The sequence below is a fragment of the Corvus moneduloides genome, chromosome 34 (assembly GCF_009650955.1).
Source record: "Corvus moneduloides isolate bCorMon1 chromosome 34, bCorMon1.pri, whole genome shotgun sequence".
In the NCBI taxonomy this organism is placed as follows: domain Eukaryota; kingdom Metazoa; phylum Chordata; class Aves; order Passeriformes; family Corvidae; genus Corvus; species Corvus moneduloides.
The window spans coordinates 762,631-790,013 of NC_045509.1; the positions used below are offsets into that span (position 1 = coordinate 762,631).

At 66.6% G+C, this 27,383-nt stretch overlaps 6 protein-coding genes across 13 annotated transcripts; 4 read left to right on the forward strand and 2 right to left on the reverse strand.

Annotated features, from left to right (window-relative positions):
* The first annotated feature begins 181 nt into the window (after nt 1-181).
* On the forward strand, nt 182-6,471 carry LOC116437250 (guanine nucleotide-binding protein-like 3-like protein). Of its 2 annotated transcripts, none has more exons than XM_032094877.1 (15): nt 182-464; nt 539-576; nt 832-933; nt 1,545-1,625; nt 1,905-1,982; nt 2,054-2,180; nt 2,274-2,377; nt 2,450-2,594; nt 3,316-3,403; nt 4,051-4,258; nt 4,579-4,721; nt 5,748-5,878; nt 5,951-6,045; nt 6,117-6,288; nt 6,378-6,471. In XM_032094877.1, the coding sequence occupies exons 1-15, from the start codon at nt 197-199 to the stop codon at nt 6,428-6,430; spliced, it is 1,833 nt and encodes a 610-aa protein (XP_031950768.1). In that variant the 5' UTR covers nt 182-196; the 3' UTR covers nt 6,431-6,471. The 2 variants fall into 2 exon arrangements, with proteins under 2 accessions (XP_031950768.1, XP_031950769.1); XM_032094878.1 differs by having other exon boundaries at nt 4,051-4,228.
* Nucleotides 6,472-7,594: 1,123 nt separating this feature from the next.
* HSD17B10 (hydroxysteroid 17-beta dehydrogenase 10) lies at nt 7,595-18,755 on the forward strand. Of its 4 annotated transcripts, XM_032094900.1 has the most exons (15): nt 7,595-7,619; nt 7,755-7,810; nt 7,952-8,023; nt 8,125-8,188; nt 8,300-8,397; nt 8,479-8,573; nt 8,682-8,761; nt 8,834-8,876; nt 8,951-9,013; nt 9,252-9,366; nt 16,438-16,602; nt 17,158-17,322; nt 17,718-17,846; nt 17,924-18,032; nt 18,113-18,755. In XM_032094900.1, the coding sequence occupies exons 2-15, from the start codon at nt 7,769-7,771 to the stop codon at nt 18,301-18,303; spliced, it is 1,431 nt and encodes a 476-aa protein (XP_031950791.1). In that variant the 5' UTR covers nt 7,595-7,619; nt 7,755-7,768; the 3' UTR covers nt 18,304-18,755. The 4 variants fall into 4 exon arrangements, with proteins under 4 accessions (XP_031950791.1, XP_031950792.1, XP_031950794.1 ...); XM_032094901.1 differs by lacking the exons at nt 7,595-7,619; nt 8,951-9,013 and having other exon boundaries at nt 7,626-7,810; XM_032094903.1 differs by lacking the exons at nt 7,595-7,619; nt 7,755-7,810; nt 7,952-8,023; ... (2 more) ...; nt 8,479-8,573; nt 8,682-8,761 and having other exon boundaries at nt 9,284-9,366.
* Nucleotides 9,576-15,860, reverse strand: LOC116437248 (6-phosphofructo-2-kinase/fructose-2,6-bisphosphatase). Of its 3 annotated transcripts, none has more exons than XM_032094874.1 (14): nt 15,286-15,860; nt 14,740-14,865; nt 14,565-14,661; nt 14,403-14,469; nt 14,228-14,302; nt 13,143-13,199; nt 12,897-13,018; nt 12,604-12,811; nt 11,554-11,700; nt 11,372-11,476; nt 11,170-11,299; nt 11,027-11,089; nt 9,797-9,861; nt 9,576-9,688 (listed from the first exon to the last, which is right to left on the reverse strand). In XM_032094874.1, the coding sequence occupies exons 1-14, from the start codon at nt 15,311-15,313 to the stop codon at nt 9,629-9,631; spliced, it is 1,350 nt and encodes a 449-aa protein (XP_031950765.1). In that variant the 5' UTR covers nt 15,314-15,860; the 3' UTR covers nt 9,576-9,628. The 3 variants fall into 3 exon arrangements, with proteins under 3 accessions (XP_031950765.1, XP_031950766.1, XP_031950764.1); XM_032094875.1 differs by having other exon boundaries at nt 15,143-15,860; XM_032094873.1 differs by having other exon boundaries at nt 15,105-15,860.
* A 246-nt stretch (nt 18,756-19,001) lies between the features above and the next one.
* On the forward strand, nt 19,002-22,138 carry NAA10 (N-alpha-acetyltransferase 10, NatA catalytic subunit). Its single transcript, XM_032094937.1, has 8 exons — nt 19,002-19,159; nt 19,594-19,692; nt 20,174-20,232; nt 20,358-20,403; nt 21,167-21,282; nt 21,375-21,419; nt 21,585-21,669; nt 21,793-22,138. Exons 1-8 carry the CDS (start codon nt 19,139-19,141, stop codon nt 22,021-22,023), a joined length of 702 nt encoding a protein of 233 aa, XP_031950828.1. The 5' UTR covers nt 19,002-19,138; the 3' UTR covers nt 22,024-22,138.
* A 224-nt stretch (nt 22,139-22,362) lies between these two features.
* Nucleotides 22,363-24,080, forward strand: LOC116437283 (U8 snoRNA-decapping enzyme-like). Of its 2 annotated transcripts, none has more exons than XM_032094939.1 (3): nt 22,363-22,607; nt 22,689-22,894; nt 23,697-24,080. In XM_032094939.1, exons 1-3 carry the CDS (start codon nt 22,422-22,424, stop codon nt 23,986-23,988), a joined length of 684 nt encoding a protein of 227 aa, XP_031950830.1. In that variant the 5' UTR covers nt 22,363-22,421; the 3' UTR covers nt 23,989-24,080. The 2 variants fall into 2 exon arrangements, with proteins under 2 accessions (XP_031950830.1, XP_031950829.1); XM_032094938.1 differs by having other exon boundaries at nt 22,380-22,607; nt 22,689-22,973.
* Nucleotides 24,081-24,213: 133 nt separating this feature from the next.
* LOC116437243 lies at nt 24,214-27,039 on the reverse strand. The gene is made up of 7 exons (XM_032094853.1): nt 25,476-27,039; nt 25,315-25,392; nt 25,129-25,240; nt 24,880-25,025; nt 24,729-24,805; nt 24,553-24,626; nt 24,214-24,413 (listed from the first exon to the last, which is right to left on the reverse strand). Exons 1-7 carry the CDS (start codon nt 27,000-27,002, stop codon nt 24,331-24,333), a joined length of 2,097 nt encoding a protein of 698 aa, XP_031950744.1. The 5' UTR covers nt 27,003-27,039; the 3' UTR covers nt 24,214-24,330.
* Between the last annotated feature and the right edge of the window lie 344 nt (nt 27,040-27,383).

Here is a 27,383-nt window from a genome sequence, read left to right on the forward strand (position 1 = left end):
AAAAAAAAAGGAATAAAAAAGTGCACTCTTGGTAAGGGCAGTCCCGGTCGTTCTTGGGGGGAGGGGCGGGGCTGGCCGCCATCTTGGGTGTGGCGGGGTGGCGTCCTCGCGCGCGTCCGCCATGTTGGGTGTGGCAATAGAAGCGGGTTGTGCCGGTGTCCGCCATCTTGAGCGTGGCCGTGCCGCTGTCGCGGCCATGTCGGGTGTGGCAGGGCGGGCACTGGGGGGCGCCATCTTGGGCGTGGCACGGCGGGGGAGGTCACCAGGTGGCGGCCGCCATCTTGGGTGTGGCATTGGCGCGCGAGTCGCCATCCTGAGTGTGGCGGTTGGTCGCCATGTTGGGTGTGGCGACGGAGGGACGCTGCCGCCATGGTGCGATGCCTTCAGTGCGCCGGAAGTGACGTCACTAGGAGGCGCCAGGGATCCGCGGCAGCGTGGGGGAGCCGCAGTCATGACCCGGTCCCGTGAGTTCGGGGAGGCACCGGGAGGGCTCGGGGGCTTTTGGGGACCCCCGGACTCACCCCGCCCCTCCCCGCAGGACGACAGGTGGAGGCGTCCCGGAAGAAGCGCGTCCAGGTGAGCCCCAACCCGGCCAGGGGGCGGGGGGAACCGGCCGGGTTTGGGGATGCAGCCCTTCCCCCGTGTGTGACCCCCCCCGCCCCCGTGTGTGACACCCCCCCCCTTGTGTGATCCCCCCCGCCCCCATGTGTGACAGCCCCCCGTGTGACACCCCGTCATATGTGACCCCCCCGCCCCTGTGTGTGACACCCCCTCTGTGTCCCCCCAAACCCGTGTGACCCCCCCACGTGTGACCCCCCCCGCTGTCCCCAGGCCCGGCGCACGCGCGGCGGGGGCAGGAAGGACCCGGGGGTGCCGCAGCTCGGCCGCTTCGCCGCCTACGTGCAGCAACAGAGCAAGAGCCGGCAGGGACGGGTGAAGAACCCGGGGGGGCGTTTTGGGGTGTCCCCCAGGTGTGACCTCGGGGGGGAATTTTGGGGGATCCCCCAGGTGTGACCCCAGGGGGGCATTTTGGGGGTGTCCCCCAGGTGTGACCCAGGGGGGTGTTTTGGGAGTGTCCCCCAGGTGTGACCCCGGGGGGGAATTTTGGGAGTGTCCCCCAGGTGTGACCCCGGGGGGGCATTTTGGGGTGTGACCCCAGGGGGGCATTTTGGGGTGTTCCCCAGATGTGACCCCGGGAGGACATTTTGGGGTGGCCCCCAGGTGTGACCCCAGGGGTGGATCTTGGGGTTTTCCCGGGGTCAGACCCGGGGTGTTTTGGGGTGTCCCCCAGGTGTGACCCCGTGGTGGCATTTGGGGGTGTCCCCCAGGTGTGACCCCGGGGGCGGATCTCAGGGTTTTCCCGGGCTGTTTTGGGGTGTCCCTACCAAATCTGAGCCCGGGAGGATTTCTGTTGCTCCCATTGTGACCCCGGGGGAGCGCTTCGAGGTCTCCCCTCAAGGATGAACTCGGGGGGGCTGTTTGGGGTCATCCCTCCCAGTGTGGCCCCGGGGGGGGTTGGGGTCTGACCGCTGTGTGTCCCCCAGGCGCTGCAGGAGCAGCAGCGGTCACTCCTGGCCGCGCAGCTGGCGGACGCTGTGCGGCGACAGCAGCGCTTCCAGAGCCAGGTGGGACTGGGAGCAGCTGGGGGGGCTCCCTGGGGCGGGTGAGGGGCTCCCCGGGGAGCGGGGGGCTTCCCAAGGAGGGGGGGGTTCCCCTGAGAGCGAGGGGCTTCTCCCCCTGGGAGGGAGGGGGGCTCTCCTGCAGGACAAGGGGCTCCCCGGAGCGCAGGGTGTCCCGTGGGAGGGGGGGGTTCCCCACACAGGGGGGGTTCCCCAGAGCACGGGGGGTCCCCCCAGAGAGCGGGGGGCTCCCCATGGGGGTCCTCGTGACACAGGTGCCCCCAGGAGCAGGACGAGGAGGAGCCCCCTCAGCCCCCCCAGGACGAGGCGTCGCTGCGTCAGTTCGGGCGGGAGCTGCGCAAGGTCAGTGCCGGGGGCTTGGGGGGGGATTTTTGGGGGGGTCTCTCCCCACAGCTGAACCCCGATTCTGGCAGGTGCTGACGGCGTCTGATGTGGTGCTGGAGGTGCTGGACGCCCGCGACCCCCAGGGCTGCCGCAGCCCCCGGCTCGAGGGGGCCCTGCGGCCCCAGCAGCGCCTCGTGCTCGTCCTCAACAAGATCGGTGAGGGGGGGTGGGTCTGGGCGGGGCGGGGGTCCCGGGTTCCCCTGGCCCTGCAGCCCTGGGGACACCCCCGTGTGTGTCCCCCCACCCCAGACCTGGTGCCGCGGGATGTGGTGGCCGCGTGGCTGAAGCATCTCCGGGCCGAGTTCCCCACGGTGGCCTTCAAGGCGTGCACGCAGCAGCAGAGCCGGAACCTGGTGGGTGCCGGGGGCCTGGGGAGGGGGGCTGGGGGGAGGGCTCCCGGTGACCCCCCCCCCGTGCCCCCACAGAAGCAGAGCCGGGTGCCGGCGGCCGCAGCCCCCGAGGAGGTGCTGGAAGGGGGGGCCTGCGTGGGCGCCGAGAGCCTCCTGCACATCCTGAGCAACTACGGCCGCTGCGGGGGGGCCAAGATCTCCATCACCGTGGGGGTCGTGGGTGAGGGGGGCTGGGGGAGGTTTGGGGGCTGGGGTTGAGTGGGGGGCTGTGAAATTGGGGGCCCAGGGTGGGGGATGGGGTTTGGGGGGGGATGGGGGTTGAGTGGGGGGCTGTACAATAGGGGGGTTGGGGTGGGGGATGCAGTTTGGGAGGGATGGGGGTTGAGTGGGGCCTGGGGTGGGGGATGGGGTTTGGGGGGGGATGGGGGTTGAGTGGGGCCTGGGGTGGGGGATGGGGTGTGGGGGGGATGGGGGTTGAGTGGGGCCTGGGGTGGGGGATGGGGTGTGGGGGGGATGGGGGTTGAGTGGGGCCTGGGGTGGGGGATGGGGTTTGGGGGGGATGGGGGCTGAGTGGGGCCTGGGGTGGGGGATGGGGTGTGGGGGGCTGTGAAATAGGAGGGTTGGGATGGGGTTTGGGGGGTGGGGGTTGAGTGGGGGGCTGTGAAATAGGGGGGTGTGATGGGTGAGTGGGGCATGGGGGGCGGTTGGGGGCTGGAGGGGTGCGGGAGGCCGCGAAATAGGGGAACTGGGCTGAGGGGGGCTGGGGGAGGTTTGCGGGGCCATGGGTTGAGTGGGGGGCTGTGAATAGGGGGGGTGATGGGTGAGGGGGGCTGGTGGGTGAGCAGGGTGTTTGGGGGGCTGTGGAAGGGAGGGCTGGGGGTCAAGTGGGGAGTGAGCGGGGGGCAGATTTTGGGGTCTGTCCCAACCTCTCCCCTTCGCAGGGTACCCCAACGTGGGCAAGAGCAGCCTCATCAACAGCCTCAAGCGCAGCCGCGCCTGCGGGGTGGGGGCCATGCCCGGGGTCACCAGGTGAGCCCCGCCCAGGGGTGGGGCTGGGGTCACCATGCCCGGGCTGGGGGGAGGGGGCTGGGTGGGAGGAGCCTGGGCTGACCATGCCCAGGTGTGAGGTGGGTGTGGCACACTGACCATGCCCAGGTGTGAGGTGGGTGTGGCACACAGACCTGCCCAGGTGTGAGGTGGATGTGGCACACAGACCTGCCCAGGTGTGAGGTGGGTGTGGCACACAGACCCGCCCAGGTGTGAGGTGGGTGTGGCACACAGACCCTGCCCAGGTGTGAGGTGGGTGTGGCACACTGACCATGCCCAGGTGTGAGGTGGATGTGGCACACAGACCTGCCCAGGTGTGAGGTGGGTGTGGCACACAGACCCGCCCAGGTGTGAGGTGGGTGTGGCACACAGACCATGCCCAGGTGTGAGGTGGGTGTGGCACACAGACCCGCCCAGGTGTGAGGTGGGTGTGGCACACAGACCATGCCCAGGTGTGAGGTGGGTGTGGCACACAGACCCTGCCCGGGTGTGAGGTGGGTGTGGCACACAGACCCTGCCCGGGTGTGAGGTGGGTGTGGCACACAGACCATGCCCAGGTGTGAGGTGGGTGTGGCACACAGACCCTGCCCAGGTGTGAGGTGGGTGTGGCACACTGCCTCTGCCCCCAGGTGCCTGCAGGCCGTGCAGCTGGACCGGCACATCCGGCTCCTGGACTGTCCGGGCGTCGTGCTGGACTCGGGGGACCCCTCGGCCGCCGCCCCCCTGAGGGGGGCCCTGGCCCCGCAGCGCCTGCGGGACCCCCTGACCCCCGCCTGCGCCATCCTGCGCCGCTGCCCCCCCCAGCAGGTGCGTGGGGACCCCTCTGGGGGGCTGGGGGTAGGTGGGACCCCCGTCACCACAGCAAGGGGCAGGGTGGTACCTATTTTTCCAGCTGACTCAGCAGATTTCATGGTCAGCTCCTGGGGGAGGACTCAGCAAACCCCAAAACTGGGATCAACGCGGGGGGGGGAGGGGGGGCGTGGCTCAACATGGGGGTGCACCCCCTGTCCCCATAACAGTGGGGCAGACAGGTTATTTCAGGGGGACCCTCCCCCGCTTTGGGCATTTTCAGCCCATTTTGGCCACAGGGAGGGGGCAGGGTGAGGGTGCCCTGTGTGTCCATCCCCTCCCCCAACCCCACGGTGTCCCCCCCACAGCTGAGCGAGCTCTACGGGGTCCCCCCCTGCGCTGACCCCCTGCAGTTCCTGGCCCACCTGGCCCGGCGGCAGGGCCGGCTCCGGCCGGGGGGGCTGCCGGACGCCCACGCCGCCGCCGTGGCCCTGCTGCGCGACTGGACCAGGTGCGGGAGGGAGGGGACATTTCGGGGGGGCCTCCCCACACTCTGACTCTTTCTGGGGGGCCGTGAGGGGTTTCCACACCTTGACCCCCTTTTTGGGTGGGTGGAGGGGTCTTCCCACACCCTCACCCCTTTTCTGGGGTTCCCTACACCCTGGTCCTGTTCTTTGTGTATGGGAGGGGTTTTCTCCTCAACCCAACCCCATTTTTTGTAGACAGAAGAGGTCTCTCCACACCGTACGACCCCATTTTGGGGGCATGAGGGGTCTTTTCACACTCTCTAACCCCATTTTGGGGGGGGGGGCTACAGGTTCACCCCTATGAGCTGATCCCTTTTTTTGGGGATAGGAGGAGTCTTCCCAGAGTTTCTGAGCCCCTTGTTGTGGATCAGAGGGGTCTTTTCAGACCCTGTGACCCCTTTTTGGGGCTGTGGGGTCTCCCCCACACCCTGACTCCCCTTTTTCAGGGTTTGGAGGTGTTTTTTCGTATCCCTTTATGGGGGGCTGGTGGGAATCTTTGTACACTCACCCCCTTTTCAGGGGGCTTTGGGGTCTCCCCACACCCATTTTTGTGGACAGGAGGGGTCATTCCACCCTCTGTGACCCCATTTTGGAGGGGCTGCAAGGTCTCCCCGCACCCTGAGCCCTGTTTTTGAGGACAAGAGTGGTCTCCCCATACCTTGACCCCCTTTTTGGGGACAGGAGGGGTCATTCCACCCTCTGTGACCCCATTTTGGAGGGGCTGCGGGATCTCCCCACACCCTGACCTTCCTTTTTGGGGTCAGGAGGGGTCTCCCCACACCCTGACCTCCCTTTTTAGGGACAGAAGGGGTCATTCCACCCTCTGTGACCCCATTTTGGAGGGGCTGCAAGGTCTCCCTGCACCCTGACCCTCTTTTTGGGGACAGGAGGGGTCATTCCACCCTCTGTGACCCCATTTTGGAGGGGCTGCAAGGTCTCCTCGCACCCTGAGCCCTGTTTTTGGGGTCAGGAGGGGTCTCCCCACACCCTGACCCCCATTTTTCCTGCAGCGGGAAGATCTCGTACTACACCCACCCCCCCAAATCGCAGGGGGTGCAACTCGAGGCCCAAATCCTGCCGGCACTGGGGCCGGCGCTGGACCTGGAGGCTCTGGAACGGGGCGATGCCGAGGCACTGGCAGGTGAGCAGTACCTGAGCCCCGCTCCCTTCACCCCTCGGGGACCCCCCCAAAGCTCACCTGGCCCCCCCACAGCTGTCCCAGTGACGGTGACGGGCCTCGGGCTGTCCCCGGGCAATGCTGAGGAGGAGGAAGGAGAAGCCATGGAGGATGACAGCGGCGACCTGGAGGTGGGAAGGGATTTGCTGAGGTGGGGGGTTTTTTGGGGGGCAGTGGGTTAATGTTTGACCTTCCAACCCAGCTTGGCACAATGACGGTGGAGCTCAAGCCCCGGGTGAAGTCGGGGGGCACTGGGGGGGAGTCGGTGCCCCGAGCCCCCAACCTGGAGGAGGTGGCTGCGCTCCCCCCTCTATTCCAGGGCCAGGGGCTGCAGGCAGCTGGAAAAAGGAGGAAAAAGCTACAAAAAAGAGCAGGTGAGTGAAGACACCCCCTTTTCCTGACCCCCTCCCCCCAAGCCTCCCTGACCCGCCCCCCAAAATTCCTGATCACCCCCATCCCGCAGAGAAAATTGCCACAAAGCTGTCGGAGACGTTGGAGGCAGCCATGCAGTTCTGAGGCATCTACAGATTAAATAAAAATTAAAACACTATGTTTAAGTGAGAAATGGTTAAAAAAAACCTTTTAGAAATGAAAGAGCTGGGGGAACAGGGGTGCTATAGGTGTGATTTGGGGGGTCTCTCAAGCAGGAGGTTGAAATATAGAGGTTTTTGGGGGTCCCCCATGTCCCTGTGGGGGTTTTGGGGTGGTCTCACCCCATCTCACAGCTGGGAGGGTGAGTGGGGATGTAGAACCCCCCAAATTTGAAGGGACCCTTCTTCTCCAGCTGACTCAGCAGATTTAGTGCTCAGCCGCTTAGTGAACCTCAAAATTGGGGCCAAGAGGGGGCTCAGCATTGGGGGATGCACCCCGTTATTGAGGGCACTCCTTCTCCACAGCCTCCCCAATCCCTACAGCACCCAATATCCCACTTTGACACTAAATGTGCGCCCCCCCAACCCTCCAGAGCACCCCAAAAGCCACCTTGGACACCTCAAACACTCCCTGAGGTCCCACAGCTCCCCAAACCCCCTTGTACACCCCCAAAAGGCACAGGGTGCCTCCCCAAGCCATCACCCTTACCCCTCACGGCACCCTTAGCTGTACAGGCAGGGGATGAAGGTCTCCCCCAGGTTGTGGGGTCCTCCCCATATCCCAGGGCCGGGCTGGGGGTGGGCAGGGCCACCAAGCTCCCCTCAGCCGCCGCCGCCATTTTGCCGCCTCTTCCTCCACCTGCGGGAAGGGCCCTGGCAGCGCGTTAGAGGTGGTGGGGGCAGCACAGGTGCTTCAAATAACAGCTATTAAGGCGAAGGGAGGGCTGAAATGGGCCATTGCGGGTCGTTCTGGGGTGTTTTGCGTTTTTTTCCAGGGCTGGAATGCAGTGCTTGGCGCCATTTCGCCGCCGTGGGGGGGGGGGGGGGGGGGGGGGGGGGGGGGCAGAGGGGCGCGCGTGCGGTTCTTTTCCCGCCTTTTTCGGCACCCGAGGGGAGGAAGCGGGAGGGGGAGGGTGGAGCGCGAGACTCGCCTCGCGAGCGCCGGGGGGCGGGGCGAACTCGGGGGCTCGGCCAATCGTGGCGCGGGGGTGGAACGGTAGGCGGGGCGAACGCGGAGCTGGACCAATGGGAAGCGGGATGGGGCGGGGCTGATGTGGCGGCGGGGGTGGGCGGTGCCGGCTGGCGCAGTCGCGGGCGGAGCGCGGCCGGTGACGGTTCGTGTGTGGGCCGGGTCGTTGGCCGGGCCTTGGAGGAGTTTCTGCGGCCCTGTTGAGGGTGGGGCGCGGGGGACGGCGTTTGGGGTGTTCTCGTCGCGGTTTTATCCCGGCCGGTGCTTGTTTTCCCCTCAGAGCTGCTGTGAGAAATGTCCCAGCGGAAGCGCAGCAAAGGGCTCGGCTCTTCTCAGGTGAGGGGCTGCCCCCCCCACCCCCTGTTCTCCCTTCATTTACTCTGCCCTTCCCCCGTGGCCCCTCCCATTCTCTCCTCCTCGGTTTTGGTTCCTTTCCCAGCATCAATTTCTCCCGCTTCCCCTGTCCTTTCCACTTAGATGACCGATGGGGAGGAAGATTTCAGCCCGAGCCAGGTGGAGCGGTACTCCCAGGACCAGGTGAACCAGAAGGTGGGTTGCGGTGATCCCCTCTCTTCCCGCTCCTGGACTTCTGTGTCTGCATTTTTCTGTTATCAGCCCTCTCTTGGCCTTCCCTGCTCGTTCCCCCACAGGTGAGTGAGCTGGTTCAGTTCCTCCTTGTGAAGGATCAGAAGAAGATGCCTATCAAGAAGGCAGGTATGTTTAGGGGAGCCCCCTTCCACGGCGTTTGGACCCCTAAAGCCTTACTGGCCGTGGGGAGCTCAGAGCTCCACGCTCCCTCAGTGATTCCCTGCCTGTTTCCTGTAGACATGCTGAAGAGTGTATTCGGGAAATACCGGTCATGCAAGGAATACAAGGATTTCTACTCAGAAATCGTCAACAAGGCGGGCAGGACCCTGCAGGAGGTGGGGGGAGCACAGCAGGGGAAGGGGGGGAGGGTTTTGGGGGGAGACCCTCCCCGTGGATTAACCCTTGTCCTCCCACAGGTGTTCGGGCTGCAGCTGGTAGAGATCGACACCAAATGCCCCACCTACATCCTCATCAATAACCTGCCCCGTGCTGAGGGCAAGTACCCGTGCAGGTGAGGGGCTGCTGCTGGGGGACCCCTGGGTGATTTGGGGACGGAGGGAACCCCGTCAGCGTGTCCCCCCCCTCGCCCACGCGGCTGACACACCAGCATCTGCCACAGGGACAAGGAGAAAGAGAAGATGGGGCTCCTCTTAGTCATCCTCAGCTTCATCTTCATGAAGGGCAACTCAGTCAAAGACAGTGAGTCCTCCCCAAGACCCCCCCATACCCCATTTTCCCTTTGCAACTCCCCACTGACACCCCCTTTTCCAGGTGCTTTATGGGAATTCCTGAACCTACTCCGTGTGTACCCAGGGTAGGATATGGGGGGACATGGAATGGGGGGGACGGGGCTGGTCATTGCCAGCCCTCACCAACCCCCATCCTCAGGAAGCAACACAGGGTGTTCGGGGACGTCCGGAAGCTGGTGACGGATGAGTTCGTGCACCAGAAGTGAGTTGGGGGGATCCGGGGGGGTTTGGGGTGGGGTCCCCCATCCCTCCCGGTGTGCCCAGAGCAGCCTCGGCACCAGCCTTGGCCGGGCTGTTTATACCACACCGCAGAGCAAAGCCCGCAGCCCCCACGCCCCGCGGCTCGAGAGGTCCCTCACGGGGCCAGGGAGCGCTGGACACCCCCCTGGGGACCCCAAAACCTGCTGGGAGAGGAGGGGTCACCACCCACCCCTCTGCAGGTACCTGGAGATGATCTCCATCCCACTGACAGACCCACGCGAATTCAAGTTCCAGTGGGGGCCACGGGCGGAGAAGGAGACCTCCAAGAAGGATGTGCTGAACTTTGTGGCAAAGGTGAGGCCGTTTTGGGGTCATCTGTGGGTTTTGGGGGATTCCAGGGCTCAATTTGACCCCCCCTCTTCTCCCTTTTTCTCCAACCCAGATACAGGGAAAGGACCCCACGTTCTGGGCAAGCCAGTACAGCGAGGCCCAGGCCACCTCCTGACTCCCCAAAATAAAGGCACCCCGTTGGTGTGCAGCCCCCTGATCTCCAGGCTCAGTGCTTGGTTGTACAGGGTTTAATTTGGGGGGAGCCCCCCTGTCCCCAAGGGACCCCTCAGAAGTGCTCGGGGACAGTGTTCAGGGCATCGGCTGCGGTGCGGTTGATGTCGACGTTCTGCAGAGAGAAGGTGTGGGGTTTTGGGGGAATCTCCCCAAAATCTAACTCCAATTTCCAGGGGGGTTAATGGGATCTGCACCTTCTTTTGGGGGTGGGGATCCTCACCTGGGGTCGTTCCCGGTGGGTGTTCACTGCCTCGATGTTGAGGAAGATGGAGTCGACCTCACACCCTGGTTCCAGGGGAAGAAGGGACCTGGCTGCAGCTGGGGGGGCTTTGGGGGGAATTGTCCCCATCTGGGGGAGGGACACTGGGGGTATGGGTTTCTTTTGGGGGAAATTGTGTTCATTTTTGGCTGGGACACCAATGGAACAGTGACATTTTGCAGAGGAGGGATTGTCCCCGTTTTGGGATGGAACACAGGGGGAGTAGTCCCCTTTTTGGGGAATTTGTCCCCATTTTCAGGTGGGATACTGGGGGTATGGTCCCCTCTTGGGGGGATTGTCCCCGTTTTTATGCTGGGGCACCGTGAGATATTGTTCCCATTTTGGGGACCCTCCCCCCCTCTTTGGGGGGGAATATTGTTCCCATTTTAGGGGATATTGTTCCCATTTTGGGGAGGGTCCCCCCCTCTTTGTGGGGGAATATTGTTCCCATTTTAGGGGGGATATTGTTCCCAGTTTGGGGGGTATTGTTCCCATTTTGGGGAGGTCCCCCCCTCTTTGTGGGGAGATACTGTTCCCATTTTGGGGGGATATTGTTCCCATTTTGGGGAGGGTCCCCCCCTCTTTGTGGGGGAATATTGTTCCCATTTTGGGGGGGATATTGTTCCCATTTTGGGGGATATTGTTCCCATTTTGGGGAGGGTCCCCCCCTCTTTGTGGGGGAATATTGTTCCCATTTTAGGGGGGATATTGTTCCCATTTTGGGGAGGTCCCCCCCTCTTTGTGGGGGAATATTGTTCCCATTTTGGGGGGTATTGTTCCCATTTTGGGGAGGGTCCCCCCCTCTTTGTGGGGGAATATTGTTCCCATTTTGGGGGGGATATTGTTCCCATTTTGGGGAGCGTTCCCCCCCCCCCCCCCCTTTGTGGGGGAATATTGTTCCCATTTTGGGGGGGATACTGTTCCCAGTTTGGGGGGTATTGTTCCCATTTTGGGGAGGTCCCCCCCCCTTTGTGGGGAGATACTGTTCCCATTTTGGGGGGATATTGTTCCCATTTTGGGAAGGGTCCCCCCCTCTTTGTGGGGAGATACTGTTCCCATTTTGGGGGGGTATTGTTCCCATTCTGGGGAGGGTCCCCCCCTCTTTGTGGGGGAATATTGTTCCCATTTTAGGGGATATTGTTCCCATTTTGGGAAGGGTCCCCCCTCTTTGGGGTTCACTACCCCACTCACCGTAGGCCACGGGGGTCAGCTTTAGCACCGTGTGCAGGGGGCACTTGAGGTAGGGCAGCTCATCTGGGGGGGTTAAGAGATTGAGGGGGCACAGCAGTTCTGGGGTGTCCCCAGTTGTCCCCAGCCTGTCCCCAGCGCCTCACCCGCGCTCTTGTCCAGGAAATAGGCCAGCAGGCAGCGCATGACGGCCTGGTGGCAGATGACCAGCACGTTCTCCTGCCGCTCCAGCTCCATGATGACGGGCTCCAGCCGGTGCACCAGGTCCTCATAGGACTGGGGAGGGGGGTTAGGGGGTGTCCCCGAGCCCCTGCCCCCCCAGCTGTCCCACAGGGGGTTTTGGGGTACCTCGCCCTTGGGGTAGCGGTAGCGGTACTTGTCCTGGTCCCGCAGCGCGAGCTCCTTGGGGTAGTGCTCCTGGATCTCCTCGTAGCTCATCTCCTCACAGATCCCCTGTGGGACAGGGGCGTTGGGGGCATGCGGGGGCGTTTGGGGGGTCCCCCCCTCCCCGAGAATGGGGCGTGGCTCACGGCGTCGATCTCGTTTAGGGCCTTCCACTGCTCGTAGGGCACGCCCAGTGCCTCTGCCGTCTCGATGGTGCGCTTCATGTGGCTGGTCCACACCTTCAGCTCCCGGATGTTCTGGCTGCGGATGAACTGGGCCAGCGCCTGGGCGTACTGGGAAGGGTGGGGCTGCTATGGGTGTGGCCACTGGGTGTGGTTTTCCCTGGCCCTCAGCCCATGGTAGGGGATGGGGAGCATCGGGGTGTGGCCTAAGCCCTGTCCCTTTGGGGGTGGTCTTTCTGGGAGCCCCACCCCTTTATGGGTGTGGCTTTCTGCCTGAGCCCCGCCTCCTGCACAGGGTGTGGTCTGTGGGTGTGCCCGGTGGGCGTGGCCTGTTTCCCTGGCCCCACCCCTTATCACCACACCACATGTGGTCCAGGTGGGGTGTGGCCAGATAACGCCGTGCCCCTTTGTGGGTGTGGCCTGGACAATTAGCTCCACCCCCATGGGCACCTGGGGTGACTCTGCTGGGTGTGGCCTCCTTTAGCCCCACCCCACACCCCGCCTGTTCCCCCCAGCCCCACCTGGTGCCCGCGGGAGGACAGCCCCGATTCCCCCCAGGTGTGTCCCCACAGATTGAGCTGGTTCTGAACCCCCCCAGCCCCACCTGGTGCCCGCGGGAGGACAGCCCCGAGTCCCCCCAGGTGTGTCCCGGCAGGTTGAGCTGGCTCTGACCCCCCCAGCCCCGCCCGGTCCCCGCAGGGGGACAGCCCCGAGTCCCCCCAGGTGTGTCCCGGCAGGTTGAACTGGCTCTGACCCCCCCAGCCCCGCCCGGTCCCCGCAGGGGGACAGCCCCGAGTCCCCCCAGGTGTGTCCCGGCAGGTTGAGCTGGCTCTGACCCCCCCAGCCCCGCCCGGTCCCCGCAAGGGGACAGCCCCGAGTCCCCCCAGGTGTGTCCCGGCAGGTTGAGCTGGCTCTGACCCCCCCAGCCCCGCCCGGTCCCCGCAGGGGGACAGCCCCGAGTCCCCCCAGGTGTGTCCCGGCAGGTTGGGCTGGCTCTGACCCCCCCAGCCCCACCTGGTCCCCGCAGGGGGACAGCCCCGAGTCGCCCCCGATGCGTCCCCGCAGGTTGAGCTGGCTCTCGCCGTGGCGGCTCAGGTAGATGGCGCGGGGCGTGACGTGGATGTTCATCAGGTAGTAGACGGTGCGGCTCTGCACGTGGCCCTGCACCCGGTTCGCCAGGTACCGCATGCCCACGTCGAAGATCTTGATGTAGGACAGCCCGCTGGGGGGGCGGGGGGACCCCGGTCAGGGCAGGGGGGTCCCCAAGGCTGGCGAGGCGGGGGGAGGGATGTGTGGTGGGGGGTCACCTGTCCAGCTCGTCGTCCAGGGGCTCGTAGGTGGCCTTGTAGCACTCGATGCGCTTCTGGAAGTCGGCCACTGCCTCCTCCTGTGCGCGGCCCTTGTAGTCGGGGCTGCTCAGCTTCACTTGCTGGGGAGTTGGGGGGGGGGGCACGGCTTTTTGGGGGGTACACGCAGCTTTCCACAGCCCCCCCCCAGGTGCAGTTGTCAGCTCCAGGTCCCTGTTGTCACACCCCCCCTCCCCAGGGTCTCACCTTGATGTTCTCCTCGATGATGGCAGGGTCGTTGCAGATGGACTCGATGAACAGAACCTGGGAGGAGGGGGAAAGGGGGGGCACCGGTGGCTCCCCCATGCTGTGACACCCCCAAAACGGTGCCACCACCCCCTCCCCATGCTGTGACACCCCAAATCAGTGCCACCACCCCCCCAATGCTGTGACACCCCCAAAACGGTGCCACCCCCCCAATGCTGTGACACCCCCAAAACGGTGCCACGCCCCCCATGCTGTGACACCCCAAATCAGTGCCACCACCCCCCCAATGCCATGACACCCCAAATCAGTGCCACCACCCCCCCAATGCTGTGACACCCCAAATCAGTGCCACCACTTCCTCCCAATGCTGTGACACCCCAAATCGTTGCCACCCCCCCAGTGCTGACACCCCCACATCAGTGCCACCCCTCCATGCTGTGACACCCCAAACCAGTGTCCCTTTCCATGCTGTGACACCCCACAAATGGTGCCACTGTCCCCACCATGTGCTGTAGTCCCCCCAAACCAGTGCCACACCCCCATGCTGTGACACCTCCAAATCGTGTCACTGCCCACTCCCCCCCCCCCATATTGTGGACCCCCCCCATAACAGTGCCAACATCCCCCAAAGTCGTTGTCACTGCCCCCACCATGCTGTGAGCACCCCAAAACAGCGTCACCCCCCCCAAATCACTGCAACCGCCCCAAATGCCATAGTCCCCCCAGTCAGTGCCACACCCCCTTCTTGTGGATGCCCCCAAATCGATGCCACCCCCCCCCCCCGTTACACGTTGTAACACCCCCAAATCAGCGTCACCACCCCACCCATGCTGTGGGCGCCCCTAAACCAGTGTCACTCCCCCCTATACCGAGGACACCCCCAAACCAGTGTCACTCCCCCCCATACCGAGGACACCCCCAAATCAGTGTCACCACCCCCCCCCATTCTTTGGACACCCCTAAAACAGTGCAAACCCCCCCCCGATGTGCCCTAGACCCCCCGCCAATCAGCACTTCCACCCCCTCAAGCCTAAACCCCCCCCCCAAAATACCTCATGACCCCCCCACGCCCCCCCAAATTGTACCTTGTACCCGTTTTCCTTGGCGAACTGCAGGATCACATCCCGGCGTTCCCGCGTCGTGTTGGTGGCATCGAACACCTGGGGGGGGAGAAATTGGAACACCCCCCACCCCAAATATTTGCGGGGAAGTCGTTTGCCCATGGGGGGGTTAATTTGGGGTTGGGGGGGGGTCTCTTACCGCCACCTGCCCCTCCTCAGAGCTCAGGTAGGTGCGGACGTCCTTCAGGGCGGCCAGCGCGCAGTGCCTGGGAATTTGGGGGTTGGGGGGGCAGCTCTGTCAGCTCTGCCCCCCCAAATACACCCCAAAACTACCCCTCCCCCCAACCCTCCCCCCTCTAACCTGCGGATCTCCATCCCCTCGGGGTTATCGTGACGGAAGAACTCGTAGTTCTTGTAGCTGGGCACGGCTTCCCGCCGGTACTCACCCACGTTGAACACTGCAGAGGGACCGGGGGCTGGTTTGGGGGGCATCCCCAAACCTTTCAGTCGCCCCTCCCCACCCCAAAATCACTCACCCCGTGTCGGGGTGCCGATCCAGTTGAGGTAGCGGGTGAGTTTTCGGGAGATGTAGGTCTTGCCGCGGGCGGGCAACCCCACCAGGATCACCATGGTGGGGCAGTTGGTGAACTGGGGCACGGAGGCTGGCGGGGGGGGCATTTGAGGGGGGGGTCACAGCACTGTTCCCCCCCCCCCCCAGGCCTCCCCGATTCCCTTTGCACACCCAAATCCCTCCTGCACCCCAAGCTGGGGTACAACAACCTGTCCTTAGGGGGACGGTCCCCCCCAGCGTAGCCCTGTGGGTGTTTTGGGGGGGATTTTCCCTCCTCAGGGCACATGTGTGTTACTCCCTCCCCCCCCCAAATTCCGTCCCCCCACTCACATCCCCGTCTCTCTCGAGGGGTGCAAAGGGGCACCCACGTTTTTTTCCGGGGCGGGGGGGTCCTTGTCAGCCGCTCCGATGCCGCCGCCATGTCCCTGCCTCTGCCCCCGCCCGCGGTCAGTGTCCCCGCTGTCACTCTCGGTGTGCCAGCCCCTCCGAATTCACTCCCTGTCCCTTGTACCTGGGATTTTGGGTGATTTCTCCTCCATTTTTGGGGCGGTGGGGGGGCCCGGCGGGTGCTGGCGGTGCCCCCCGGGAAGGTCGGAGGTAACGTTATACCCTGGCTGCTGGCCGGGCTGGGAGGGACGAGGGGATGAGGGGGGGCCAGCGGGGCCCCCCAGGGGTGCTTGACCCCGTCACCTTGGGGGCTCAGCCGTGTCCCCCTGGGGGTCCTGGTGCGGTTGCCCGTGGGGGTCTCAATCCCGTTCTCTTGGAGTCGTGACCCCCCCCCCCCTCCGGGCGATCGTGTCCCCCTTGGGGGTGCTGGCACTGTCCCCCCGCGGGTCCCAATCCCACCTCCCTGGGGACGGGATCTTGTCCCCTCAGGGGTCCCCATCCTGCTTTTTTGGGGTCCTGGTCCCCCTCCCCGTGAATGTCTCAATCCTATCCCTTTGGGGGTCCCCGTTTTCGCCTCTTGGGGTCGTCAGTCCCGCGGATGAGGAGGAAAAGGGGACCGGGACCCCCCAAGGGGGGCACATGGGACCCCTCCGGACACCGCTGACCCCCGCCGGTCTGGGGGACCCTCAATGCCTCGGACACTCCCCGCGCCGAGGAAGCTCCCTGGCCCCCCTCCCTCGAGCTGGGGACCGCCCCTTGTCCCGATCCCCTCCCCCCGGGATTCCCCACTCGTGTCCCCCGCCCCTCCCGGTCCCGCCCCCGGCCGCCTCTCGGTCCATCCCACGGTGTCTCCCCAGGTTCTCCCCCGGTCCCACCCCGAACCCTCCTTCGGCCCAACCCCCGGTCCCTCCCCGGTGTCCCCCCGGTCCCTCCCCCGGTGTTCCCCCGGTCCTCCCCCGGTGTTCCCCCGGTCCTCCCCCGTCCCTCCCTCGGTCCCTCCTTTGTCCCTCCCCCGGTGTCCTCCCCGGCCCCCCCGCGGTCTTTCTCCGGTTCCTCCCCCGTCCCTCCCCGGTCCCTCCCCGCCCCTCCCCGGTCCCTCCCCGGTCCCTCCCCGCCCCTCCCCGGTGCCGCCCCCCGCGGGCATTGGCCGGACGGCGGCGATGGCGGCGATTCGCAGCGTGAAGGTACCGGGACCCCCCCCCGGACCCCGAGGACCCCCGGGGTGTGTGCGGGGGTCCCCCCTCCCCGCTGACCCCCCTCTCTCCCCCTCCCCCAGGGCCTGGTGGCGCTGGTGACCGGCGGCGGCTCCGGGCTGGGCCGGGCCACGGTGGAGCGGCTGGTGCAGCACGGGGCGCGGGTGGTGCTGCTGGACCTGCCCACGTCCGCCGGGGGCCAGCTGGCCCAGGAGCTGGGCGAGCACTGCGCCTTCGCCCCCGCCGACGTGAGCACCGGGGGGGCTGCGGGGGCTTCTCCACCATGCCCGGTGACCACACCGGTGCTGTCCCACCTCAACACGGGGCCACCTTGACCCCGCTGGTGACATTACCCCTGAGTGTGGGGCCACCATGACCCCACTGGTGACCCTTGACCCCTCAGGTGACATCACACCTTGATGAGGGGCCACCTTGACCCCACAGGTGGCCTTGCCCAAGGAGGTGGGGACCACCTTGACCCCTCTGGTGACACCCTCCCCCCTCGACTTGGGGCCAGCTTGACCCCTGTAGGTGACCTTGACTGAGGAGTTGGGGTCACCTTGACATCCCCCCTCAACACAGGCCCCTTACCCCAGCTGACCTCAGCTGAGGAGGTTTGGGGCTGCCTTGACCACCCTGCTCACTCCCCCTCAGTGTGGGACCACCGTGACCCCATGAGTCACATCCACCGTGACCCCCCAGTGTCCCGCACTGACCCCAGTGCTGCCACCCCACCCCACCTTAACCCCACCAGTGATGTCCCGACATGAGCCCAGTGGTGACCCCACCTCGATGGCCCCCAGGTGACCTCTCCCAAGGAGGTGGGGGCGGCGCTGGCCGTGGCCCAGAAGCAGTTTGGGCGCCTGGACCTGGCCGTGAACTGCGCCGGCATCGGCATCGCCGTCAAAACCTACAACAGCAAGAAGGACAAAGTGCACGATCTGGAGGATTTCCAGAGGGTCATCAACGTGAGTGGGGGGCTTGGGGGTCCCTGGACAGTGGAATGGAGGGGGTCATTGGACAGTGGGGTGAATGAGGGGTGTCTGTGGTCAGTGGGGGGGTCTGTGGTCAGTGGGGGGAATGAGGGGGGGTCTGTGGTCAGTGGGGGGGGTCTGTGGTCAGTGGGGGGGGTCTGTGGTCAGTGGGGTGAATGAGGGAGGTCTGTGGTCAGTGGGGGGGTCTGTGGTCAGTGAGGGGGTCTGTGGTCAGTGGTGTGAATGGGGAGGTGGTCATTGGGATGGCTGTGGATGTGAGGACTTTGTGGGTCACAGGTGTTCCCAGCACAGCACAGGGCGTTGTGGGGGTATCAGCAGGGTTTGGTGGTGCCCACAAGACCCCCCCCCAAATCCGTCTCACTCCCCAGGTGAACCTGGTGGGGACCTTCAACGTGATCCGCCTCAGCGCGCAGCTGATGAGCCAGAACAAGCCCGACGCCGACGGCCACCGTGGGCTCCTGGTCAACACCGCCAGCGTGGCCGCCTTTGAGGGGCAGGTGAGGGACCGCCGGGGACCCTGAGAGCCACTGGAGGGGTCAGGGAACCCTGCAGTGGCCACATGTCCTCCCCACAGGTGGGCCAAGCAGCCTACTCGGCCTCCAAGGGCGGCATCGTGGGCATGACCCTGCCCATCGCCCGGGACCTGGCACCGCTGGGCATCCGCGTGGTCACCATCGCCCCAGGTAGGGCCACAGGGGCACCTGGCTGGGGGGATGAGGAGGCGGAGTGCCTCGGCTCACCCCCTGTTTTTGGGGTTCCCCAGGGCTGTTCTCCACCCCGCTCCTGGCCGGTTTGCCCGAGAAGGTCCGGAACTTTCTGGGACAGCAAGTGCCGTTCCCGTCCCGGCTGGGGGACCCTGCTGAGTACGCCCACCTCGTGCAGGCCCTGGCCGAGAACCCCATGATCAACGGGGAGGTGGTGAGGCTGGACGGGGCCCTGCGCATGCAGCCCTGAGTCTGGGGGATCCCTCCCCCCCCTCCCCCACCGAATTTTGGGGCGGGGAGCGGTCACGCTGGGGACAGAGAGCAGGGAAGGATTCTGTGGCTGGATGCTCTCCGGGGACACTCCAGGATGGGGACGCTGCGGGGACGAGGACTGGGGGCACCATATGAGTGGGGACACTCTGTTCTGAGTGGACATAACCCCCCCCCCCCCCGAGTGGACACAACCCCCACCCCGAGTGGGGACAACACATGAGTGGTGGGGACACCCTGGGATTTTGGGGACAAACCCCAGGAATGTGGCCATGAGGCCACCCAGGAAGTTGGGAAACCCCGCGATGGGGGCCCTGCTCAGGTGTGGGGGGCCCATGCCGAGCCCCCCCGAGCGTGGGGACCTCCCTGAGCCCCTCCCCCCCCAGCCCCTCCCCCATCGCAATAAAGCGTGTTCGCCCACGCGGCCTTTGAGCTCTGCTCTGCCCCGCCTCCCCTCTCTCCCCATTGGCTCTTGCCGTTGTCAATCTCCAGCGCCGCCAGACGTGATTGGGCAGCGAGGGGGGCGGGAGCGGGCAGAGTCCCCCCCCCCCCCGCCCGGCGGGTGCGGAACTCGCCTCTGATTGGCTGAGGGCAAAGGGGGGGTGGGGGCGGGGCTCGGTACACCGTTCCGCTCACTGATTGGCTGAGGCGCCTGTCAGTAGGACGCGAGGGGAGCGGGGCGAGTAAGTGGGCGGGCCCGGCGCTGATTGGCCGGAGAGGAACTTCCGCCGGAAGCGGCTCGTGAGGGGACCGGGACCGGGACCGGGAGCTGGGACGGGATCGGGAAACGCGAGCGGGACCGGGCGGCCGCAGCCATGAACATCCGGAACGCGCGGGTGGGCGGCCCGGGCGAGCAGGGGGGCTCAGCCGGGGCTCGGCGAGGGGGAGCCAGGGACCGGGCATGGATCTGAGGGGGGCGCCGGGCCCTGGGAGGGGGAACCGGAGTCTCATGAGGGGTCTGAGGTAGGGCCCGGGCTCCGGCGGGTGCTTTACGGGGCCTCAAGCAGGGGGAAGCGGCGCCTTACAGGGTTCTGAGCGGGATACTGGGCTGTGGGAAGGGGGTACCGGGGCCCCGTCGGGTGTCTCAGGAGGCCACCGGGCCCTTGACGGGGCTCGGAGGGGCAGTCCCGGATCTCGTTACTCTTGGGGGGCTCGGAGGTGGGTCCTGTGGCCTGGAGGGGGCTCTGAGGGCCGCCCCGGTGTGGGGGAGCACCGCGGCCCGTTCCGGGCTGACCCCTCCGCGCCCCGGTTCCGCCCTGGCCCCCGGCAGCCCGAGGACCTGATGAACATGCAGCACTGCAACCTGCTCTGCCTGCCCGAGAACTACCAGATGAAATATTACTTCTACCACGGCCTCTCGTGGCCACAGGTGTGGCCCTGGATCCGCCCCTGCATCACCTGGGCCCCCCCTCCCCCCGGAACCCCTCTTACATCTGACCCCCCCCTGCCCCCGGGGACCCTTGAAACGCGGGGACCCCTCCTGGGCACCCCCGGGGACCCTGAATTTCCAGCCGGGATCCCTTCTGGATCCCCCGGGTCATCCCCTGCCACGGGCCCCCGGCTTCCCCTCACTGGAGCACTTGGAATCCCCCTCCCCAGAGGCGCTGTGACCCCCCCGGAGCTACCCCCGCCTCAAACACCTGGATCTTCCCCTGGGACCCCGAAATTCCTCCCCTCGAGACCCCCCGGATCCCCCCCCTCCCCCGGCACCCGTCAGATCTTTTCTCCCCCACCCAGAGACCCTTGGAATTTCCCCCCTCGGGACCGCCCGGATCCCCTCCCCCAGGGACACCTAGAATTGCTCCCCAGGGACCCCTGGCCCCCCCCTCACCCCCTTCCCCCCGCCTCAGCTCTCCTACATCGCCGAGGACGAGAACGGGAAGATCGTGGGATATGTCCTGGCCAAGATGTGAGTGTGGGGTGGGGGGGCCCTTCCCCCCCTTCTCCTGGGGTTTGGGGGGGTCGCGGGGGTTGTTGCCGGTGGGATTTGGGGCTCCCGCCCCCCCCTCACCCCCGTGTCCTGTGCTGGTGCAGGGAGGAAGATCCCGATGACGTCCCCCACGGACACATCACGTCCCTGGTAGGGCAGTGGGGCTTTTGGGGGGGTTTTGGGGGGGCTTTAGGGTGCTCTTGGAATGGGTCAGAGGGTTTAGGAGGGGCTCCTTGAGGGTCTTTGGGGTTACCTGGGAGTTTGGGAGGGTTTCCTGAGGGCTTTAGGGCGCTCTTGGTGGGAGCCCGAGCACTTGGGGGTTCCTTGAGGGTCTTTGGGGGGACTCTTGGGCAGGGTTTGAGCACTTCAAGGTCGCTTGAGGGGTTTTGAGGTGCCCTCAGAGGGTCTTTGGTGGCTCTTTAAGGGCTTTGGGGGGCTCATGAAGGGGTTCTGAGGCTTTGGGGGCTTTTTGGGGAGCAGTGGGGGGTGATCTGGGGGTACTCCGGGGGTGTGGGGTAATTTTTGGGGTGCTTCTGGGTTTTTTGGGGTGTCTTGGGTGGGTTTGAGATGCCCGAAGTGTTTTTGGGGTGCTGCAGGTGGTGAAACACTTCCAGCGGCACCCGGGTTGGTTTGGGGGTGCCCCGGGGTTTTTGGCAGTGCCCCAGCCCGTTTTGGGACCCCTCGGGGAGTTTTGGGGTGCCCCAGCTGGCTTCTGGGATGCCACAGGGATTTTGGGGTCCCCAGCCAATTTTGGGTCCCCCCCATGCTGAAATATTCCCAACGGCCCCTGGGTGCGTTCAGGGATGCCCTGGGGGTTTTGGGGTGCCCCCAACTATTTCTGGGATCCCCTGGGGCGTTTTGGGGTCCCCTGGGGGTTTTTGGGGTGTCCCAGCCCATTTTGGGGCCCCCCCAGGCCGTGAAACGCTCGCACCGGCGCCTGGGGCTGGCGCAGAAGCTGATGGACCAGGCGTCGCGGGCCATGATCGAGAACTTCAACGCCAAATACGTGTCCCTGCACGTCCGCAAGAGGTGAGACCCCCCCCCCAAAACCCCCTCGGGGGGACCCCAAACCCCCAGGAACGCCCCCAAAATAACCCCCCCACGCCGTTTGTCCTTGGCAGCAACCGGGCAGCTCTGCACCTCTACTCCAACACCCTCAACTTCCAGTGAGTCTGGGGGGGTACAGGGGGTCTGGGGGAGCTGCAGGAGGAAATGTGGGGGCTCGGGGGGGGGGGGTTGGGGGCTTAGAGCAGCTTTGGGAGCATTAAGGGGACAAAAGCAGGGGCAGGCTGTGCCCTCCCCACCCAAACACCCCCCAAATCGCCCCCCAGGATCAGCGAGGTGGAGCCCAAGTACTATGCAGACGGGGAGGACGCCTACGCCATGAAACGGGACCTCACCCAAATGGCCGACGAGGTAGAGCCCCCCCCCCCGGGACCCCCAAACCCTCCTGGGGGACTTCCTCCCCTCCCTGCCCGAGGGCCCCTCCAAGGCTCTTTGCCCTGGTCAGCGCCTGCCCCTTCTCCTCCCCCCGCCCAGCTGCGGAAGCAGGTGGAGCAGAAGGAGCGGGGCCGCCCCCCGGCCCCCGCCGAGCCCCCCCGCAGTGGGGATGGGGTCTGCGGCTCGGGGGGGCCCCCCTCGCACCCCCCCACGGGGCCCCACCACCACGAGGATGGGGGGGGTGACAGCAAAGACGTCAGCGAGGTCAGCGAGACCACCGAGAGCACCGACGTCAAGGACAGCTCCGAGGCCTCCGACTCCGCCTCATAGGGACCCCCGCGAGTCCCCACCCCCCCAAATCCCCGGGACCCCCCCGGGCTCCCCAGACCACTGGGAGCCCCCTGTGCTGCTTGTGGGGGGCAGTAAAGCCCCTCCGTCTCCAGCCCGTGCTGTGCCTCTGTGTGTGACCTGCTCTGGGGGTGCTCGTGGCTTTTTGGGGGGTGGGGGGGGGGTCTCGCCCCCTCCCCAGTCGCGCGGTGCCGGGAAGGGGCGGTGCTTCGGTTGGCCACGCCCCCGGCCGCGCCCCCTGGTTGCCGCTGGGTGGTGCCGAGTGTGTCACGTGGGGGCGTGGCCTCCGCTGATCCCTCAGCTGCTGATTGGTGGGGGCCACACCCCCCCGCCCAAGATGCGCCCGCTGATTGGCGGAGACGCGCAGCTGCGGCGCCGCCATGCGGGAGGGCGGGGAGGAGCAGGCGCCGCTGCTGAGCCGGGCAGAGGCGCTGGGCCTGGGCCGGGACCGGAGCGGGGCTGGGGCAGCGGTACCGGAGCCGGGAACGGGCTGGCGCCACGCCTGCCATGTGCTGCTGCACGCGCCGCTGCCCGCCGGGGCACCGCCGCCGGGACATGCCGTGCTGGTGCGTACGGGGGCGGCGGAGCGGAGCGGAGCAGGCCCGGGGGGGTTTTCCCCGCCGCTGAAAACTTCCGCGGCCCCGCAGATGCAGCTGCGGTTTGACGGGCGGTTCGGGTTCCCGGGGGGGCTGGCGGAGCCCGGGGAGCCGCTTGAGGCGGCGCTGGAGCGGGAGCTGCGGGAGGAGCTGGGCCCGGCGGCGGCCGCGCTGCGGCTGCGGCCGCGGCACCACCGCGGGGCGCGCGCGTGGCCGCGGGGCGGGGCCGGAAGTGACGGAGGGCTCGTGACGCACCTGTACGTGCGGCGGCTGCGATTGGACGAGCTGGAGGCGCTCGAGAGGGGCGGGGCCAGAGCGCCCGAGCACGGGCTGGAGGTGGGGGGGGCACCGGGACCGGGGGAAACGGGGGGGGGGGGACACCGGGAACGGGGGGAAATGGGGGGTGGAGCACCGGGAGCGGGGGGATGGGGGCACCGGGAGCGGGGGGAAATGGGGAGTGGGGCAGCGGGACCGGGAGATATTGGGGGGGGGGCGCCATCGGGACCGGGGGGGAAATGGGAGGGGGGGACGACGGGACACCGGGACCGGGGGGAAATGGGGGGTGGGGCACCGGGACCGGGGGAAATGGGGGCACGGGGACCGGGCGGCAATGCTGGGGGTACCCCTCTAGGACCGGTGGGGTTGGTTGAGGGCGAGCCTTGCACCGTGGGGTCTGGGAGATACCGGGATCAAATTGAGGGGGGGTCGTGGAGCACCGAAACGGGAGTGGGGTCACGGGTATTGGGGGAACCGGTACTGGGGAGAGGGGGTGACCGGCACCGCAGGAGGGAGGGGGAGGGGGCCTAAGGCGGAGTCTTGCACTGGGAGGGGTTTTGGGGGTACCGGGGGCGGGTTCGGGGGGTGTCTGAGGAGGGGACCGGTTCCGCCGGGGTGCCGGTGCCCGACGGGGAGGGCGGTACCGGTACCTGGGGGGTGTAAGGGGGAGACAGTACTCGGGGGGGGGGGCGCTCGATCTGGGTGCCTCCCCCTCTTTGTGGGGCTGAGGGGGCACTCGCGGGGGTCCCCGACACTTTGGGGGTCTCCCTCTGTCCCCTCCAGGTGCAGGGGCTGGTGCGGGTCCCCCTCGGGGTGGGGCTGCCGGCGTTCCTGCAGAACCGATTCGCCGGCGATGCTCGGGAGCAGCTCCTGGGGGCCCTCCCGGCCCTCGGTGTCCAGCCCCCCCCAGCCCGGGACCCCGCGGGGGCCCCCCCAGAGCCAGGGGAGCCCCTCACCCCAACACCGGCGGCAGGTGAGGAGGGGAATGAGCCAGTGGAGTAAAATCACCCTGAAATCCGCCCTCCCCCCTGAGCTCATCCCCTGGGGGGTTGGGGTTCAAGGGAGGTCTCTGTGAAACTGTTAAAACTTTATTATAATATATTTTTAGATATAAAAAAGAAAATTTTACAAGTTTTTAACCCAAAATGTACAAAAATGGTCAGGAAATGGTTGTGTTTCTCCCCTTGTGTGTGGTGGGGGTGGGGGGGGAGGGATTTAGGGGGACCCCCAACCCCCCAGGTGCTGGAGCTGGGGGAGATTGGGGGTCCCTGGAGGGGAGTCATGAAAGGTTTGGGGGGAAGGGGGGGTGAAAGGCCTTCAAACACCCTGAGCTGTGGTGGGGGCCCCCAGCCCCTCGTTACCCGCAATGCCGGGGGGGGGGAGGAGATGTGCAGCACCCCCAAATCCCCCCCTCCAATTAGATTCTGCCCCTGTTGGGGTCTTTCTGTCCCACGGGGGGGTTGGGGGGCTCCTCAGTCGGGACCTCTTCCACGCCACTGCCTGGAGGGGGGGGCATGGGGGGCACAAAATCAGCCCCTACTCCCCTTCCAAGAGGACTCTGGGGGGGTCTCAGCCCCCAATTTCCTCAGGTGAGGAGTTTTGGAGTCCCCCCCAGGGTGGGGGGAGGGGTGTCACTCACCATCCCCATCATCTGGGATCTCCTGCACGTCCTCGTCGTCATCCAGGATCACCACGCAGTCCTCGCCACTCTCACTGGGGAGGGGGTTAAAGAGGGGTTAAAGCTTTGGGGTTCCCTCCCTGGTCCCTCCCCCCCAGACCCCGGGGTGTCCCCAGCTCCCCTGGGGTGCAGCTCACCTGTCGGGGGGTCCCTCGGCACCCTCCCCCAGCAGGTAAAACTGCAGCGGGTTGGGCCAAAGCTCCTCCTTGATGATCTGGGGGGGAGAGATGGAAGGGTCAGGGGGGTACTGGGAGCACTGGGAGGGGTTACTGGGAGCACTGGGCTCACCTCGGCCACACGGTCCCCCGCAGGGAAACTGTGGTCCCCAAACCACGCGAAGAAGCTGCGGGGGGCCGGGGGGCCCTTGTGGGGGCGGGACCGGGGGTCCTGCCCCTGCCACCACCGGATCGGGGTCGAGTGGGACACCAGGTGACCTGGGAGGAGGAACAACACACGAGGGGGTCACTCTGGACCCCCCCAAACACCTCCTTGGGCTGCAGGAAGAGGGGGTGGCCCCCCCCTGCCCCCAGCACCCACCGGAGGGGCCGCGCACGAACTCCTTGGCCACGACGTCGTTCTGGAAATAGGGGTTGACGCTGAAGAAGAAGCGGATGCGGCACCCCGGGCGGCTCTGGCCAAACTCCTCCACCTGCGGGCCCAGCTGTGTTACCTTGGGGGAGCCCCACAGCCCCAAACCCACCCCCCCAGACCCCCTCCAGGCACCTGCAAACTCGTCATGTAGCTCAGCGCGTCCTCGTCGCGGTCGCTGATCATGGCCGAGAGCTGCGGGTGGTTCAGGAACTGGGGACGAGGGGGGGTCAAGGAAAGACGGATCTGGGTGTTCCCCTGTGCCCCCCGCCACGGCTGCAGCCCCCCAAGGATACGGCGGTGACCCAGAAGCCGGGGATGTGCTGGATCAGGCGGTTGCGGCGCTGCAGGTGGGGCCGGCGGCGGAGGCAGAACCGGGTGCGGAGGCGGCGGAAGGCCCGAGCCGCCTCCTCCTCCACAGCCTCCAGCTCCAGCTGCACGGCCTCCAGCGCCGCCAGGTACCGCGCCGGGCCTTCGTCCTGCTCCTCCTCCTCTTCCTCGTCCTCGTCCTCGCCCAGGGAGATCACCGCGCTCTCCTCGGCCACGTGCTCCTTGGGGACTGGGACCCCTGCGGGCTCTGGGACCCCTACGAGGTCTGGGAGCCCGGGGCCACCCCGGCTCTGCCCCACACAGGCCGTGGGGGTGGGCTCCAGGCTGTCCTCGGGCTCCGTGGCGGACTCCACGCCCCCCTTCTGCTCTCTGTCCTGCTTCACGTGGCCAGTGAGGGTGGTCTCCAGGCTGCCCGTGTCCTCCCTGGTGGTCTCCAGGCCCCCCTTCCCACTTCTCTCCCACTCCAAGCGCTGGGTACTGGCAGTCTCTGCACTCCCCTTGGGCCTCACCGGCGTCTTTGCCTTGCGCCTGCTGGTGCTTTTGAGGTCCCCACCAGGGCAAGCATCAGTCTCCACGCTCCCCAGCACCTTGGTGGTGATCTCTAGGCCCCCCTTGCTCCTTCTCCCTTGCTCCAAGCAGCGAGTGACGGCAGTCTCCAGGCTCCCCTTGCGCCCGTTGGTGGTCCCGAGGCTCCCTGTGACCTCCCTGCTGGTCTCCAGACCACCCGTGGCCTCTCTGGTGGTCTCCAGGCTTCGCTTGGATTCCATGGGAGTCTCCACGACACCCTTGTTCTGCTCCAAGGAGTGTGGGACAGCAATCTCCAGGTCCCCCATGGCCTCACTGGTGGTCTCCAGGCCCTCTGTGACCTCTCTGGTGGTCTCTGAACCCCCTTTTACCTGCTCCAAGCAGTCGCTACTGGTGGTCTCCAGGCTCCCTTTGCACCTGCTGATGGTCTGTAGGCTCCCCTTGAGCCTGTTGGTGGTCTCCAGGCTCTCTACTGTCTCTCCGGTGGTCTCCAGGCTCACCTTGAGCCCACTGGTGGTCACCAGGCCCTCTGTGACCTCTCTGGTGGTCTCCAGGCCCCCTTTTTCTTGCTCCAAGCAGTGGGCGATGGTGGTCTCCAGGCCGCCCTTGGCCTCCTCGGTGGTTTCCGGGTTGCCCATGGCCTCTCTGGTGGTCTTCGGCCCCCCCGTGCCCTCCCCGGGGGTCTCCAGCCCGTCCTTGGGGGTATCGAGCCCGTCCCGGGCCAAAGCCGCGATCTCCGGGCGGCCGCCAGGGGGCGCGCGCGCGTCCCCGCCGCCGCCCCGCGCATGCCCGGACCCGTCGCCCCGCGCGCGCGCGCTGCGGCCCTCACCACGACCTCCGGCGGGGGTGGGGGAACGGGCCGTCTCTCCGCGGGTAACGGCGGCGGCAGGGCCCGTCCCGGTGGGCTCGTCCAAGCGGCGGAGCTTGGCCGGGGACGGCCGGTCCGCCCCGGCCCCGGCCCCGCTCATGGCGGCGGCTCCGGCGCCCGCCAGGGCCGAAGCAGCGGCCGAAAAAGCGCGCGCGCTGCCGCCGCCGCCGCCGGAGCCCCGCCCACCCGCTCGTCACTCGCGCGCTGCCCATTGGCCCGTTGCCGTGGCGACGCCCGTCACGCGGGGCGGGCGGGAAAGGGGCAGCCAATGGGCGCGCGCTGCTTTGGCGGGCTTAGGGAGCCCGGTGGGTGGGGCGGGAGAGCCGCGCGCATGCGCAGCGTGAGGAGCGCACGTGCGGGCGGCGCGAGAGCCCCGCCGTGAGGGGAGAGGCCACGCCCCACTCCCGTCATGAGGGGCTGGGGGACCGCGGGGGGAGCGGGACCCCCAGGAGGGGATGGCATCCCCCCCACACTGTCACCT